Source organism: Alligator mississippiensis, chromosome 8 (genome assembly GCF_030867095.1).
Source record: "Alligator mississippiensis isolate rAllMis1 chromosome 8, rAllMis1, whole genome shotgun sequence".
NCBI lineage: Eukaryota > Metazoa > Chordata > Crocodylia > Alligatoridae > Alligator > Alligator mississippiensis.
In genome coordinates, this window is record NC_081831.1 from 4,142,658 (window position 1) to 4,157,965 (window position 15,308).

Genomic DNA, 15,308 nt, shown 5'->3' on the forward strand with positions numbered 1-15,308 from the left:
TGCGGCTTAGTTTTGCATGTTTAGTAATGGTGGTCATTGTGATAGGGTTTTATTCAGGTAAAACCAAGTATGGTCCTTTTTTCCCTGCTGAGTCGTTACAGTGGCTTCAGTGGAGAGATGGTTAGCCATGATTGTCCCTAAGGTGCCACCTTGTTCCTCTTTCTGCCTGACTTTGGGCTAAATGGTTCATGAGAGAGGAGCTTTTGTAAGCGACAATCTACTTCATCAGATACTAAGTGAATGACCTCTATGGGGACTCCTAGTTACAAGCATTTTGTGATGCAAGCCCTTCATTATGAACAGCCTATTTATTTTCTCCCCCTGCTCATTCTTAAAATGAATGTAATATGCCTTAGAGAAGGTCTAATGCAATGTTTTGAAAATATAAAGCATTGTAAAAGAGCTAATCTGTGAAGTCATTAGCAAAGTAAAACATTACAGATCCACAGGCTGCACCTGTTCTTTGTGAAGGAAAGTGCTCCCTGACTTTTTAACCTCCTTTTTTTTTTTCTTGTACAGAAGAGTATTTTATTACCTTACCCAAGTTCTGGACCGACAAGTGTATTAAATTTTTAAATAGAATTACTTTAATTATTGAAAGATACGTCTCACTTACCTTGTTTCAGTTCAACTACTAGGGAATTTATTATGCCAATTAGAAAATGTAGATGATTCATAGCAGTTGTTTTCCCTACTCGCTACAGTTGGTATTAAAGTACAAATAGTGGTGCTCAGAATAATAATATTTGTACTTAAAAGCACTTCTTTCAGCTGGGGCTGTGGCTTATTGCATGCCTGTCCTTTTGTACAGCTTTCTGGACTAGTATAATAATTTAGCTAATGTTGTTGTTGTTTCTGTTAATGATTTGGTCTGTGAATCTTCATTGATTTTTTTTCCCCCCCTTTTTTCTAGGCTTTCCTGGGTTCTGTTATACACAACCTTGATTTTTGTCATGTCCATTCTTATGGCAGTCATTGCAACAGCCTCTTCGCTATTTCCCCTGAGTAGTTCCTTTGTGATATTTCTTCTGTTTTTCCTGTATGGAATATCCTCAGTAAGTGTGTGTGTGTGTGTGTGTATTGCTATTGATGCATTGCAGTCAAGTTCTCCAGCACATGACTACCACTTTTTCACCCCATGTTCTTTCCCATTCAGGACAATGTGTTTCTAGTGTTCTGCATTTATTCACATACCGCACACCCCTCATTAAAACATGCACCTGGTTTTGGGAAGGCAAAATGAAGAAAACATTTTTTTTCTTTTAACCAAACTGTTCAAAATTAGGTTCCTTAAGAAATGCATCCCAATTTTCAGTCCCTGATTTTGGGAGGAATAACATGAGTTTGGTATGTGGATAAATAAGCTAATTTTCTCTAGTCAGTATGATAACTGGGTGCCTTACTAAATCATTCCGTTTTCTTACCTGCCATTGTTCTGGAGCTTCTCAGTGTCACATACACTGAAACCCAAACATTACCTTCACGTGGTACCTGAGTTTACAGAGCTGCTCACTCTATTTCTTACACTTTGAGCAGGAAATTCTACAGATGCAGTATCTTTTGTTTCTTACTTTTTTTTAAAATCAAGTACCTTGGCATGTTTTAAAGACTTCTTAGTTGCTTAGAGCGGGGGTGGGCAAAATACAGCCTGCAGGCCATTCAATCCAGCCCACGGGGCCCCTAAAATTTTAGAAAATTAATATTTCTCTGCCCTTGGTTCCTGTCAAAAATGACAGGAACCAAGGGCAGTAGGACCCAGGGGAAGCCCTGGCGGGCTCCCACAACATCAGGGCCCTGGGACCCTGTGGCTGCTCCATGCTGGAACCTCAGGCTGGGGGGGAAGGGCAGGGAAGGACCCCAGGCAGGGAAGGAGCCCTGGGAAAAATGGTCCAGGGAAAAGCTGAGCGCAGGGTGGGGGAAAGCAGTCCCTCCCCTGCCCTGTGCCCAACACCCCACACTGCAGCCACTTGCAACCTGCCTGGGGCTGCCTGTGCCTGCTCCAGACAGCCCCACGCGGGCTGTGAACGGCTGCAGCAGGGAGCACCAGCCATGACAGGGGGGAGGAGCTGTTTTTCTCCCCCCCAGCTCAGCTTTTCCCTGGGCTTCTTCCCTGTTCCTTCCTGGCGTAGAAGAATGCAGCCATTCCCCGTCCTGTGGCCAGTGCTGCAGCTGCTCGCAACCCGCGCAGGGCTTTCTGGAGCAGGCATGGACAGCCCCAGGCAGGCTATGAGCAGCTGCAGCACAGGGCACTGGGCACAGGGCAGGCGAGGGGTGATAGCAGCTGTGTGTGGTGACAGCAGCTGCGGCCCCCTCACTTGCTGCGCCAGGCAGTGTTTGCCACCGCCACCTCTGTGCTGCCCAGCACACAAGCTCTGGGCGGGCAGCAGCAGCCAGCACTGCCCGCAGCATGCGGGAGGGCCATAGCTGCTTCTGCCGTGGGCAGCCCCTAGGGGCGAGTCTGGAGCCGGCGCAGAGCCCAGGCTGGCAGCAGGGCTGAGTTACAAGCTGGTGCCGAGTGCAAGGAAAAGCGTCTCCTCACTCACCCCATGGCCAGTGCCCCATGCTACAGCTGCTTGCAGCCTGCGTTGCTGCTCAGGACAGCCCTGTGTGGGCTGCGAGTGCCGGCCACAGGGCGGGCGAGGGGCCGCTTTTCTCCGCTCTCAGCACCAGCTTCTTCCCTGCCAGCGAGCAGGAGGTCTGGGCTGTGCGCTGCCCCCTGCCTGTACTGCAGGGTGGGGGGCACTGGGAGTGAGTGGGTGGGGAGCCAGTGAGAGCACAGGGCCCGCACTGGTGTCCCAGGGCCAATGCCGGCGGAGACCAGACCAGGGTGGCAGGAGCATGGGGTCCTGGCTGGCGGGGGCTCCATGGAGCCAGGCCAGCTCCCCCCTCTCCCTGCTGGTGCAGCTCAGCCTGGCTCCACAGACCCCTGCCAGCCTGTGCCCCGCTTTGGTCCCCACCGGTGCTGGCCCTGGGACATGAGACCAATGTCCCAATGTCTTGGGACCAAAGACATTGGGACATTGGTCCCAAGATGGTGACCAGGGGGCAGGGCACCTGTCAAGGGACGAGGCTACCCATGCGGCCCTCAACAGCCTGCCAAAATTGGATAAGCGGCCCTCCTCCCGAAATAATTGCCCGCCCCTGGCTTAGAGTCTGCTGCTTCGTATAGAGCTCAGTATTCCCAGATTTGTAGCACTCAAATCTCAGCTGAATAAGGCATGCTTAATTTTAAGAAGAAAATAGTTCCGTTGATATTGGTAGTATTGCTCATGCGCTTATAGTTAAGTATGTGATTGTGAGGTTTGCTAGATTAAAGCCATTTAATTTGGTATTTTGCTGGTCCAGATTGCAATGAATGATGAAATCCAGCCTCATGCTGATGCTACCTTCCATACTGTGTCTTGCTTCTAAATTTGTGGAGTGGTAAAATCATCTATGGAAAATATTAGGCAACATTTCTTTAACTGTCCAGAACAGTCAATGATATTATGACTAAAGTTTGCAGATTCTGACTGATCTTTCTCTGAACCTATGCAAGTAACTTAAATTGATTGTTTACAAAAAAAAAAAGAAAAGAAAGATAGAAAGATCTGTTGTTGTTGCAAGTTGATGCTGAAATTTTTTTTTTCTCACAGTGATATGCAGTAGGGCCTTGCGAAGCTTCAGTAGCTGATTTGATTCAGAGGAGATTTGGCCCGATTCGATAGCCGAATTTCCAAATCCGAATCAACTTGGGAGACTCATTAAAAGGTCTGAATCAAATCGGAAGCCTCCAAATTGATTCGGAAAAATTCAGCACCAATTTGGAGATTTGGCCATAGACTAAACAGACAGTTGATCTGCCCGCCCTCCCCATGCCCCTTTCTTCCCCTCTCCGCCCACCACAACAGACTTACCAGCTGGAGGCAGCTGTGTCCAGTGTGGCTGAGGACTGCTGCCTGTTTAGTCTATGGCCAAATCTCCGAATTGGTGCCGAATCTTCAAATCCTATTCGACCGAATTGAATTGGGACAGTGACTCGAATCCCAGAGTGAGAATTGAATCACTCTCCCTCCAGATCAGCTGAATCTGAATTGAATACTTGCTGCTTCTCACAGGCCTAATATGCAGACATGTCCAGTAGGCTTCCCTGTCTTATTTTTAGTGGTTCCATTCTTCATTCTATTCCATGATCTAGATTGGGATATTGATTTGTATTTTTTAAATCTATTTTTAAGAGGCATTAGTTTGAATTCGTAGTCTTGGCAAAGCACTCACCTTATTTTGCCCTAAAAGAAAAGTTACTTACCTATTGAAAGTAAAGCTGTAGTTGCTATATTTCTATTCCAGGTCTGTTGTGCACTGTAATTATTTCCTCTTTGTATTTCTGTAGGTGTTCTTTGCTTTTATGCTGACTCCTCTTTTCAGAAAATCAAAACATGTGGGTATCGTTGAATTCTTAGCAACACTGGCTTTAGGTTTTGTGGGTCTTAACATTGTATTATTAGAGGATTTTCCAAAGGCTTTTGTATGGATTGTGAGCCCATTCTGTCAGTGTACATTCCTGATTGGCATTGCCCAGGTGAGTAAGCTTAGTGTATCCCTGTTTATTTACTACTTCTGTTGTGTGCAAGAACAGCTGAACAGCAACTTGATATAAAAGAACTGTCCAACCTAATTTATTGATTAGGGTCGCATGCCCCCTGTCACCTTAGTAGTGAAGCTCCTCACAATCTACAAACACTTTTATTCATGTAATAGTACTCTCAAGTAAGAAAGTGCTGTTGTCCCTGTTGTACAGAGGAGGAACTAAGGTGCAGTAATAAGTTACAGTCATGTAAGAAGTCTGTGGCAGGGTAGGGAATGATACTGGCTAGTGCCATCACTGTTGCAGCATTCTTTTTCATTAAGATACAGATTGTACTTCTCAGATTACAGCTACATAGCAAACATTTAACTTATCTCAAATTCAAATACCTGGTGGTGAAAATATTTGTAAATATTTTTCTAGAAATCTTGCTTTTTTAATAATTTTTTTTTCTTAGTCACAAGGAATTATTTAAAAAGAAGTTGTATGTTATGGCAAAAAAGCTTTAAATATCTGAAGTAAAATATTGTGTGTTGTGTCTTGCTTTTTTTTCTTTTTTTTGGCAGCAATATGACATCTTTGTATCTGCTCTATAGCAACACTCACCTTTCAGTTTTTAATTTATCGTTTGTAGTAAATCATTTTTGTATCATGCTGTTATGTTTCATTTAATTGTAGGCTAATGAAGATGCAATTCAGTAACACCCAAGTTGTTTCATGTTTGTTTTTAGGTTATGCATCTGGAAGATTATGATGATGGTGCACTGTTTTCAAATCTAACTCATGGTCCTTATCCGCTTGTTATTTCTCTCATTTTACTGGTACTGGACAGCATGCTTTACGTGCTTCTTGCTGTCTACCTTGATCAGGTCATTCCAGGTATGTTACTTAGACTCAGATAAATACAGAACTGAACCACAACTAGCTTCCAAATTTCAGAAGTCTTTAGCGCACAGTTTTGCTCTAAGTCAGGTTTAATTGCATGGCTGTTTTACAAACAAGTTATTTACTAAATGCCAGTGAGATATACTGTATTTAAATAACTGAGTGGTCAATTCAATATCACCATTTCCTGTGTTCTTTGGCTTCTTTAATTGCAGCTACATGTCAAGGTAACTTTGGATCAAAAGAAAATAGGCAGAAGCGCAGCTGTTATTTGCAGAGCTTTAAAATATATATTTTTTTTTTTTTTTAATTCAAATATTTTCTACTGTTGTGAAATCTGCTTGTGAAGCAGTCATGAAAAAAGTACCTGCTTGATACGTAGTCTGCATAGTTATGCCAGTGCAAATACTTGAAAAATGTTTTATACCAGAGTAACTTTGATCTTTTGCTAACCAAACCATTTTTTCAGCTTTTGCAATTTATTCTCCTTGGGTTGAAAACTGAATGCCAGTGTGTGTATTCCAGATACTCTGTTTAAATTACTGAGTTTTAACAGCAGTGACGCAACAAAGACTCCATTTGTTAAGCTTTGAACAAACCCCCGACTTGCATGCATGTGAGAATTTGCACTTTCTTTGCTGCTGAGCCTCTCTGTTGCCGTGCATTGTTTACTTAAGCCATCAGTCCCAAAGTCCTAGGTCCCAGTTCTTGCAAGTATTTAAGCACATTCATAAACCTACTTCTGTCTAGGAAATGCATTTAACTACATGCAAAAGGAAGTGCTTTGATGAATAGGGGTAGTTTTGAATAGTTAAATACTTTCCAAAGTAGAGTCTTAGGGTTTGGCAGTGTTGGTTTAAGTACACAGTATATGCGTGGCTTAAATAGAGATGCTCTCCTGATTTGGGCTCCTAGTAATGTGCTTAATCCCAATTTTCATAGATGAACTCCAAATCGTGTCATGTCTGCACTAAATGTCCAGAGATTTTTCTTTCTCTTTTCTTACGCAGGTGAGTTTGGATTGCGGCGAACATCGCTATTCTTTATGAAACCCTCATTTTGGTCAAAGCGCAGAAGAAATTACAAGGAGTTATATGAGAGTACTATTAATGGAAGCCTAAATTTCAGTGAGATGGTTGAACCGGTATCCCCTGAATTTCAGGGAAAAGAAGCTATCAGGTATGAGTTCATGCCACAGATTCATTTTAGCATCTCTCCTAAATTCATGCTATTTGAATCAAGAGAGCACATGGTATGCATTGTGTGTCTTATTTTACACCTTTAAAATAGCAGTTTTCCATTTCCAACGAGGCCATGTTACCTATTACGTGGATGTTCTCCAGGCTAACAAAAGTGCGCTCAGGAAAACGTTTATGTAAAGTATGGCCATCAACTCAAACTCTGAAACATAGTCTTGATTTACCTGGGCACAGGAGACAATCTATGTTCTTGAGCTTCACTAATGCCACAAGAGGCATAATTGCTTCAGGGGTGGAAAGGGTTTTTCTTAATCCTTTCAAATTAGATTCAGACATGTAACTCCCATTATTTTGTGTGCGAAGAGTTGTATGTTCCATCTAAACCACACGGGGGAGCTGCTTGACTAGCTAACTAAACATTTGATTCTAGTAACTTTTTGAGCTTACTTAGTCAATATGCTGTTCATTCTCTTACATCAGTGCTTCTCCGTACCTTCACGTACTATCAGCGCTATTTAATCAAAGAAAGATCCTCCACATGAGCTCTTAATTCTCTGCTATTTTTGGTATTGTCTGTTAGAATGTCATGATGTGAATTGAGAAATAATAACTATTTATTTTTTCTTGCATGACTCCCCTAGTCTCAAACTTAGGGAGCTTAGTGGCCAGAATTCTGAATCTATTTGTAAGGTCTGTTTGAATAGACTCGGTACTGGCTGAAGAGTTTAGCTTTTCTCCCCAGAAGCTTCCCAGAAATTCACATAAAATGCTTGAAGCATTCCAGTCCCTTTGTTCCATTCTACTGATTATTCTTCATCTGTCATGCTAGTCTCCCATCCTCCCATTTTTATCATCCCCTCTCCCAATGAGTTTGTCCTCTTCGCTCAGTTTCTTCCTCCCCTCCCATGCCATCACATCCAAACCCTGCTCTGCTCTCTAGATCAGAATGCACTTAACCTCATTGTAAGGTTGCCATCTAGTAAATTCCTTATTTTGATTAATTTTGAGGAGTCATTAGATCAAATTGTACATAATAAAATCTTGCTTGGGGAGTAGGGAGTAGATGCCCACATTCATTTAATGTTATTTTAGCAAGAAAAAGCATCTCCTTGCCTGCTTGTCTTGCATTGCATGTTTTCTCCCTATCCTGTATCCATCTGTCAGATTTTGTGGATTGGTGCATAGACTGAACCTTTTTCAATATGTTAACTCAGGGGTTTTCAACCTTTGTTAGTCTAACTACCCCCCGGCAGCCCAACGCCAAGGGGAGGAGAGGGGGTAGCGTGCGGCTGAATGCCGAATGGGGAGTGGGGGGGGGTGGGATGGGTAGCACGCAACTGGACACTGGGCAGGAGGCTGGGACAGCCCAGGGTGGAGCACTGCCGCCTCCCAGCAGCAGGGCTGGGGCAGAGCAGGGAAGCTCACTGGGCTGGGGTGAGGGCAGTAGCGCCCCTCTGCAGGGCAGAGAAGCTCGCCAGGCTGGTGTGTGGCAGTGGTGGCTACCACGTGCAAACTTCCCCACCCTATAAAGGGGCACTGCTTCCCTTGCCTTACCCAGGTCCTGCTCCTGGGAGGCGGCTGCACTCCGTCCCCGCCCGCCCATGCGTACCTCCTAGGACCGGTTCAAGTACCCCCAGGGGTACACGTACCCCCAGTTGACAACCCTTGTGCTTAAGTCTCAGTGTGAGCTGCTTTCAACCTGGCCTGCACTTCCACTGCAACTAAAGCCTCTGTCGCTGCTCCATCCACAGTGCCACCACTGCCACTTCTCTCTGCCACCTGGGCAAAGCCCTCCAGCTCTGAGCTCCATGGTTCAGTGGGCCAGATCTAGCCCATGGGCCACAGGTTGTTGATTCCTGGATTAGTATATTGGTGTTATTGGAAAAAAGTAATGCTGTGTGTCATAGTGATTACTCAGCCATCTGGACAGAAAATGTTCAGTAAATTAACAGAAATATTCTTGCCAGAGTAAAGAGGCAGTAAGATGAAAACTGTTCCAAGAAATGTTGCCAAAAATGCCTACACTGTGCTTGCCTACAGCTCTGCCTTCAGACAATTTTTGTGCAACTTCAACAGAAAAACACATGACTTCACAGTCTTGCTGCCTGTATACTCATTGCAAAGTGATATTTTCTTTTGCAAGGAAAGATTTTTAAGGCCTTTTATTCTTTTTGTATGATTACATGTCTTCTTTCAGAATCAACTCCGTTCAGAAAACTTTCAGAAAAAAAGGTGAAACTGTGGAGGCTCTCAGAAGTAAGAAAGTTTCTAACTTTTCAGCTACTTAATAGAAGTGCAAGGAAAAATAACTTAACAATGTAGGGGCCTTTTTTTTTCCTTTTGCCAGAGGGGTGGGTCTCAGAGCATGAAGCTCTATGCCTTCTTATGTGTGTTTTCCTCCTACCTTAGTCTGCCTTTAGTTATTTGCCAAAGGGGCTGTTGCCTCACTAAGGCAGAGCCTAATGGCAGCTGTAGTTATTTGATCCTCTTCACTGTGGGGTTTTGTTTTCCCCCTGCATGTTCCCAGTCTCCTTTCTTGGTTCCAAACTACAGCAAGTAACCACAGAGCACCCTCTTTCCAGATTCCTTAAGAGGATGACATGAAAACCTCTAAACTCAAGTTTCCTCATGGGAAATCTAATGCCAGCTTTTTATTTACTACTGCCATAACAGTGTTTACCATCCTGAACTGAAACCTGAAGGCAAAAAAAATACTGCTTTGAATATAATGTAAACGCATATCCTACATATCAGTTTTTGAATTTAGCACACTGATATAAATCTGTCTACAGATCTACAACATTAATTTCTCTTTGTCTCTTGTTCCTTTTCTTCTTTGGATTAGGTCTATCATTTGATATATATGAGGGTCAGATTACAGCATTACTTGGACATAGTGGAACGGGAAAAACAACACTGATGAACATTCTTTGTGGACTTTGTCCACCTTCTGATGGTGAGAAGTCTTGGGCTTGGTGGTGAGGGGGACAGAATGGATTTGTTATCATCTGTTTAATGGTCTCATCTGTTTTTCCTGCCCTCACACCTCAGGCCATTTATCTTTGAGCATATTGCAGGATTCAGTCATTTTTTTTCTTGAGGTTTTCATCTGAGAGGGGTTACTTTATTAATTTTTTAAATAAGCATCTCTGTTTTGGAACAATTGAGTAAGCTACTTTTCTGTGAAGGTCAGAGTTCTAGTTGGGTTGAAAAGTTTTCGGTTTTTTACTTTTCTTTCAGGGTTTGCATCTGTTTATGGATACAGAGTCTCTGAAATTGATGAAATGCTGGAAGTAAGAAAGATTACTGGTGTCTGCCCACAATTAGATATACATTTTGACATTTTAACAGTGGAAGAAAATTTATCTATATTTGCTTCAATAAAAGGAATACCTCCCAACGATTTGATACAAGAGGTAAATCGGACAGTTATAAATCGTGTGCAAAGTGCATTTATTTTTAATTTAATAGGGCAAAATAGTTTTATGTTATGAAAGTAGCTTTGCAAATCTCACTTACCAAAAAAGACTTACAGAAAGAGAATATTAAAAGGTATTTTCTTTACAGTTTGATTTTTATATTTTATGAGTAGAACATTCACAGACCATCAATGTTAACATGTTCGGAGGCTTATACTTAAGGGTACAATGTGATTGGCCTTCCTAGTTTAAAGTTTAAGACCTTGATTCTCTAATGGGCCTTGCATTGCTTATGGTGAATTTTAATTGGGATCCAGACATAGAATACTAATTAAAAACACATATTGCAATTTGCTGAAAATTAATACAAAGTTGTTGATAATTATGGCAGTCAATTTTTCATGTCTGTTGTTGTTTTTATTTACATAGAACCCTTGTTTTATTTTTAAAGGTGCAGAAAGTACTGTTAGATTTGGATATGCAGCCTATCAAGGACAACCAAGCTAAAAAATTAAGTGGAGGGCAGAAAAGAAAACTGTCTGTAGGCATTGCTGTTCTTGGGAATCCCAAGGTGAGGAGGCACAAGCCCAGTGTCTGTGTTACTCCTTGCTGCATGTTATCTGAGTGCACATTCCATCCAGTTGTTTATATTACTTGGTGATTAAACTATGAAGTACCAAATAAGTAGGTACAAAATAGTTATTGTGTGAAACTGGTCTGCTATTTCCAACCGTCTCTGGTTTAAAGCCATTTAAAATTTCCAAGCTCAACCTTAACACTGCAGGGATTGAAGTGTGGCTGGTTCAATAGCAGTAACAGTAGATTAGATCATACTTTTTTTTCTGTGACAAGTCTGTGCAAAAAGTTGGCTGCATCTGGAGTGGAATATTGTATAATTTTGGGTAACATCACAAGAGAAGTTGTCAAAAGAAACAGGCATGTAGGTAGTGGTGATTGGCACGCTATTTAGCTTTGCAATTAACTGACTAAAACAAAAATGATTCCCACACTACCTTTAGACAAATAAACAGTACAGTAAAATCTCTGTTATCCAGCATCCCCGGGGTAAGGGGTTTGCTGGTTATATAAAAACTCCAGTTATCTGAAATAACCCGGCAGGGTTTTCAGATAATGCAGGGGGTAGGTGGCAGTGGCTCCCACACATGGAGCAGCAACCATGCAGGGTGGTGGGTGCTAGCAGCACCCACCATGTTCCAACTTTCCCCTCCAACCCTGCGTCCGAACGGCAGAGCAGGGGGTGCTGGCGGCCGCATGCAGAGCAGCAGAAATGCAACGTGGTGGGTGGTGACAGCCACTGCCGCCGCATGTAAGCTTTCTGTGTCCCCCTGCCCTGCATCCGGCCAGCAGCTGGAAACGCCGGTTAATGAGAGTATTCCGGTTGGTGAAGTACTGGATACAAGAGATTTTAATGTATATTAAAAACACCCCTTCCCCTCTGCCCCTCGGGTTGACATAACGGTCTTGGAATGAATCAGCTTCTTGCTATAGCTATCATAGCTGTGAGGGTGGAGAATTTGGAGTTTGATCCCTTTTTTTTTATTTCTAATCATGGTAGGTTTTACTCTTGGATGAACCAACTGCTGGCATGGACCCATGTTCACGGCATGTAATTTGGAATCTCCTGAAAAATCGAAAGGCTAATCACGTAACAGTGTTCAGTACACACTTCATGGATGAAGCAGATATTCTTGCTGGTAAGCTTTGCTATTGCCTTATGTGATACATTGTGTTTGGGGTGATGTAAAGCGAACAGGAGTTGTACTATATATAAAGGGACACTGTGTTTCTTTTGATGTTCAAGCAATGCAGCATTTTCTCTGTTTAAATCATGCAGCTGTTTTAGGTGTAGAAGTAGGGTTCTTCAATTAAAAGTTCCTTGTGTTTTGTCTCTAGATCGAAAAGCTGTGATTTCTCAAGGGATGCTGAAATGCCTAGGCTCGTCTCTCTTTCTTAAAAGCAAGTGGGGTATTGGGTACCGGTTGAGGTATGTATTAGACACTTTTAGTGCATCATCTTTTATAGTTGTTTTGTCTTCCCTGCTAGGCAAGGAATTGTGCTTTGACATATCCCTGCTAGATGTTGAAAGATTTGTTTCCTGTTTGGGACAATGAAGTTCTGCTCTTGCTGCGCTTTATTTTTCTTTGCTGACCACAATTTCTAAAAATAGTAGCGAAGAAAAAGAATTTAAAATAGTACTCTTTTATGTGTGTTCTTGTGTGTTTTCTAGCATGCATATAGATGCCTATTGTAATATAGAAGCTACAACCTCCTTGATCAGACAGCATATACCAGGAGCCAGTCTGATGCAACAAAACGAAGAGCAACTGGTGTACACCTTACCTTTTAGAGACATGGACAAGTTCTCAGGTATGACCATTACTGCAATTCAGTGCTGAGCAAGTATGGGGAAAAAATCCATTGAATTGTTTGTAACCCACACTATTTTCAGACAAGTCTGTTATTTTTCTTATAGAACTTCAGAAGTTTATAATTTGGCAGTGCAAAGTGACAGTAATGCCAAAGTTAGTTGGCAAGTTGTTTGCCTCTTATCCCAGTCAGTCACTCATTTCACAGGTAGGTAAGCATTTCAAGCGCCTCTGGAGCTGGGATGGGCAAAATACGGCCCGTGGGCTGGATCTGGCCCACTAGGCTAGTCTATCCATCCCGCGAGGCCTCTAAAAAATTTAGAAAATTAGTATTTATCTGTCCCTGGCTGCCTGTCAAAGATGACAAGGCACTAGGGGCAGTAGCATGCAGTGGGAGCCAGCAGCAGGACCCAGCGGCTGCAACAGCAAGGCCCGCTGACTCCCCCCCCCACCCTCAGCCCTTCCTAGGGAGCTGTTCCTGCTTCCCTCTGCCCAAGGGAAATTCATATAACAAGGATGGGGGGAGACAGGGGAGGACTGTGGGTGATTTCCCTAGTCCCCAGGGACCAGGCGGCTCCTGCTGTCCTGGCACTGCAGCTAGGAACCATGTGGTGCCGGAGCGGTGGATAGGGGTTGGGGAGAGGAGTGGCGGTGGCAGGGAAGTGGGAAAATGGCAGCAGCAGGCGGTGGGAGAGTGGCAGCGTGCAGGAGCGCAGTGATAGCTGGGCAGGAGTGAGAGGCCTGCACCAGTACGCCAGGGCCAGCGCTGGCAGGGGCCTAGAGCGGGGCAGCAGGAACACGGCTGGCTCCCCACTCCCTGCTGGTGCAGCACAGCCTAGCTCCATGGAGCCGCTGCCAGCCTGGGCCCTGCACTCCTGTTGCCCCACTGTAATTTTTATTGTGGAACAGTGAAAATCGTCCAGAGTACACTGACTAGTAAAGTTGTTTCAAACTGTTTAATTCAACTGCAGAAACTATTTAAATTCTCAAAAAAAGTTGTTCTCTATTTGGAGAGTCAGCGCTGTAATTTCGGAGGGACTGTGCTGTGTTTTTCATACTGAAAGGCTTCTTTTTCAGCCTGCTTGTTAAGTGCAAAAATAATCTGGGCTGTAACTCTAGAGCCATGACCTACATCATTATAATTAGTCAATTGTACTTATTCATTAGTACATCACGCTGATAGAAGTCTCCTTTTCGGTTACACTGTGCTTTTTAATTAAATCAGAGACTTTTGGTGAGAAAATACAATAATTATTTCTAACAACCACATTCTTTTTCTTCTATTGTCAGGATTATTTTCTGATCTAGACACTCATTCACATTTGGGTGTTATTACATATGGAGTTTCCATGACAACCTTGGAGGATGTGTTCCTGAAGCTAGAAGTTGAAGCAGAAATTGATCAGGCAGGTGAGGCATGAGTACAAAATCACCCCCACACCATTTGTGAAAATGTATCTTAGGACTTGATAATTTGTATAAAATTATAATTAGTCTTTTTTTATAATAAAAGTCAGTTAACCTTTTGAAAAAAACTCTTTTGTTGAGTCTTATGCCAGAGAGGGTGTGATACTTACAATCGCACAGTATTCTAGGCTCTTGAAATAGCTGACAAGAGAACAAACAAAAGACAGAGTCATTGGAAACTTATATTTGTCACAGTTCAGGGCTGCATAGACTTTGTTCTTGCTTTCTTCAGTGAGGAAGTTCACTTATGATCCTTATTTCTGATTTTCCTGGCTCTCCAGCCCCGCTCTGCTAGGGTATAGGTAAACTTCATGGCCAAATCCTGAAAAATGTACTTTTCTTTTTCCTCTTGAAATTTTGTGCTTGCACTCAGTTGCAGGCAAAGCAAATCTTATTTAGACACTCAGTTATCCTATTTGAATATCCTGTTTGTATCTGCAGATCAGAGTTTAAATGAATTGCCATCGTTTACCACCACAATTAATTGCACATACTTCTTAGTGCAGGCATAAAATCAGAGGTTTGTTGAGGATTATCTGAAAGCAATTACTTACTCTTCTAATTTCAGTGCTGAATAGCTTGTATTCTTTCTCTGTATTGGCTGCTTTGACTATAAGATATTAAGCCGTCTTGTTTCTGTAGTGTTATACAGACAGAGGGTTTAGCAGCTGAATAATCTGTATAATCTAATAGTATTAGTAAGCATTTAGATAAATTTAATGAGATTAATTTGAAGCTCCTGCTCAGTGTTCCTGGGTATCTGAAGACTCCTCAGGGATGAGAAATGCATTTGTGTGTGTGTTGCATGTATTGTATAAAGTTTCTGCCTGCTGCTGAAATAGCCAATGTTGGTAAGATTCCAGACCATAGGCAAACTATGTAGGCTTCCATTTTCTTTTTATCTTGCTTCCTTTTCCTCCAGATTATAGTGTATTTAATTCTCAGCAAGCACAGGAGGAAATAGATGCAAAATCACTTGATGAGATGGAGCAAAGCCTACTGGTACTCTCTGAGACAAAATCCTCCATAGAGAGCAATGTAGCCCTTTGGAAACAGCAGGTGTCTACAATAGCCAGGGTTCACTTCCTCAGTTTAAGACGTGAGAATAAGTCAGTGAGAGTTATGTGAGTATGGTGGCTTTGTTTGTTTTACAAAATACTTGATTTCGGAATGAATTTTAGTAGTAAAAATGGTATATCTATGATGTGTATGTTAATCAATATTGGTACCATTCTGTATGATGCTGTCATTGAATATTTTCTCCTGGTTCTTTGTGTGGGCATAGCTTTGGAAGAATTTGTTAAAATTTGATGGTGCTAATATAATATGATTTTGGTTATACGGGGCACATCTACAGGTGCACAGTTACTGTGCAGTAATCTAG

The 15,308-nt window shown here is 42.6% G+C and overlaps 1 protein-coding gene across 4 annotated transcripts in view; it reads left to right on the forward strand.

Annotated features, from left to right (window-relative positions):
- Positions 1-15,308, forward strand: part of ABCA5 (ATP binding cassette subfamily A member 5) — a 50,786-nt gene that overhangs the window by 11,634 nt on the left and 23,844 nt on the right. For all 4 annotated transcript variants that reach the window (XM_019494251.2, XM_019494253.2, XM_019494252.2 and 1 more), the window contains 13 exons: positions 914-1,055; positions 4,373-4,561; positions 5,299-5,446; positions 6,463-6,631; positions 8,849-8,907; positions 9,497-9,607; positions 9,892-10,067; positions 10,522-10,641; positions 11,647-11,785; positions 11,985-12,075; positions 12,319-12,458; positions 13,748-13,867; positions 14,847-15,048. In XM_019494251.2, coding sequence (XP_019349796.1) covers positions 914-1,055; positions 4,373-4,561; positions 5,299-5,446; positions 6,463-6,631; positions 8,849-8,907; positions 9,497-9,607; positions 9,892-10,067; positions 10,522-10,641; positions 11,647-11,785; positions 11,985-12,075; positions 12,319-12,458; positions 13,748-13,867; positions 14,847-15,048 — 1,806 coding nt within the window. The remainder of the gene's footprint in view (positions 1-913; positions 1,056-4,372; positions 4,562-5,298; positions 5,447-6,462; positions 6,632-8,848; positions 8,908-9,496; positions 9,608-9,891; positions 10,068-10,521; positions 10,642-11,646; positions 11,786-11,984; positions 12,076-12,318; positions 12,459-13,747; positions 13,868-14,846; positions 15,049-15,308) is intronic.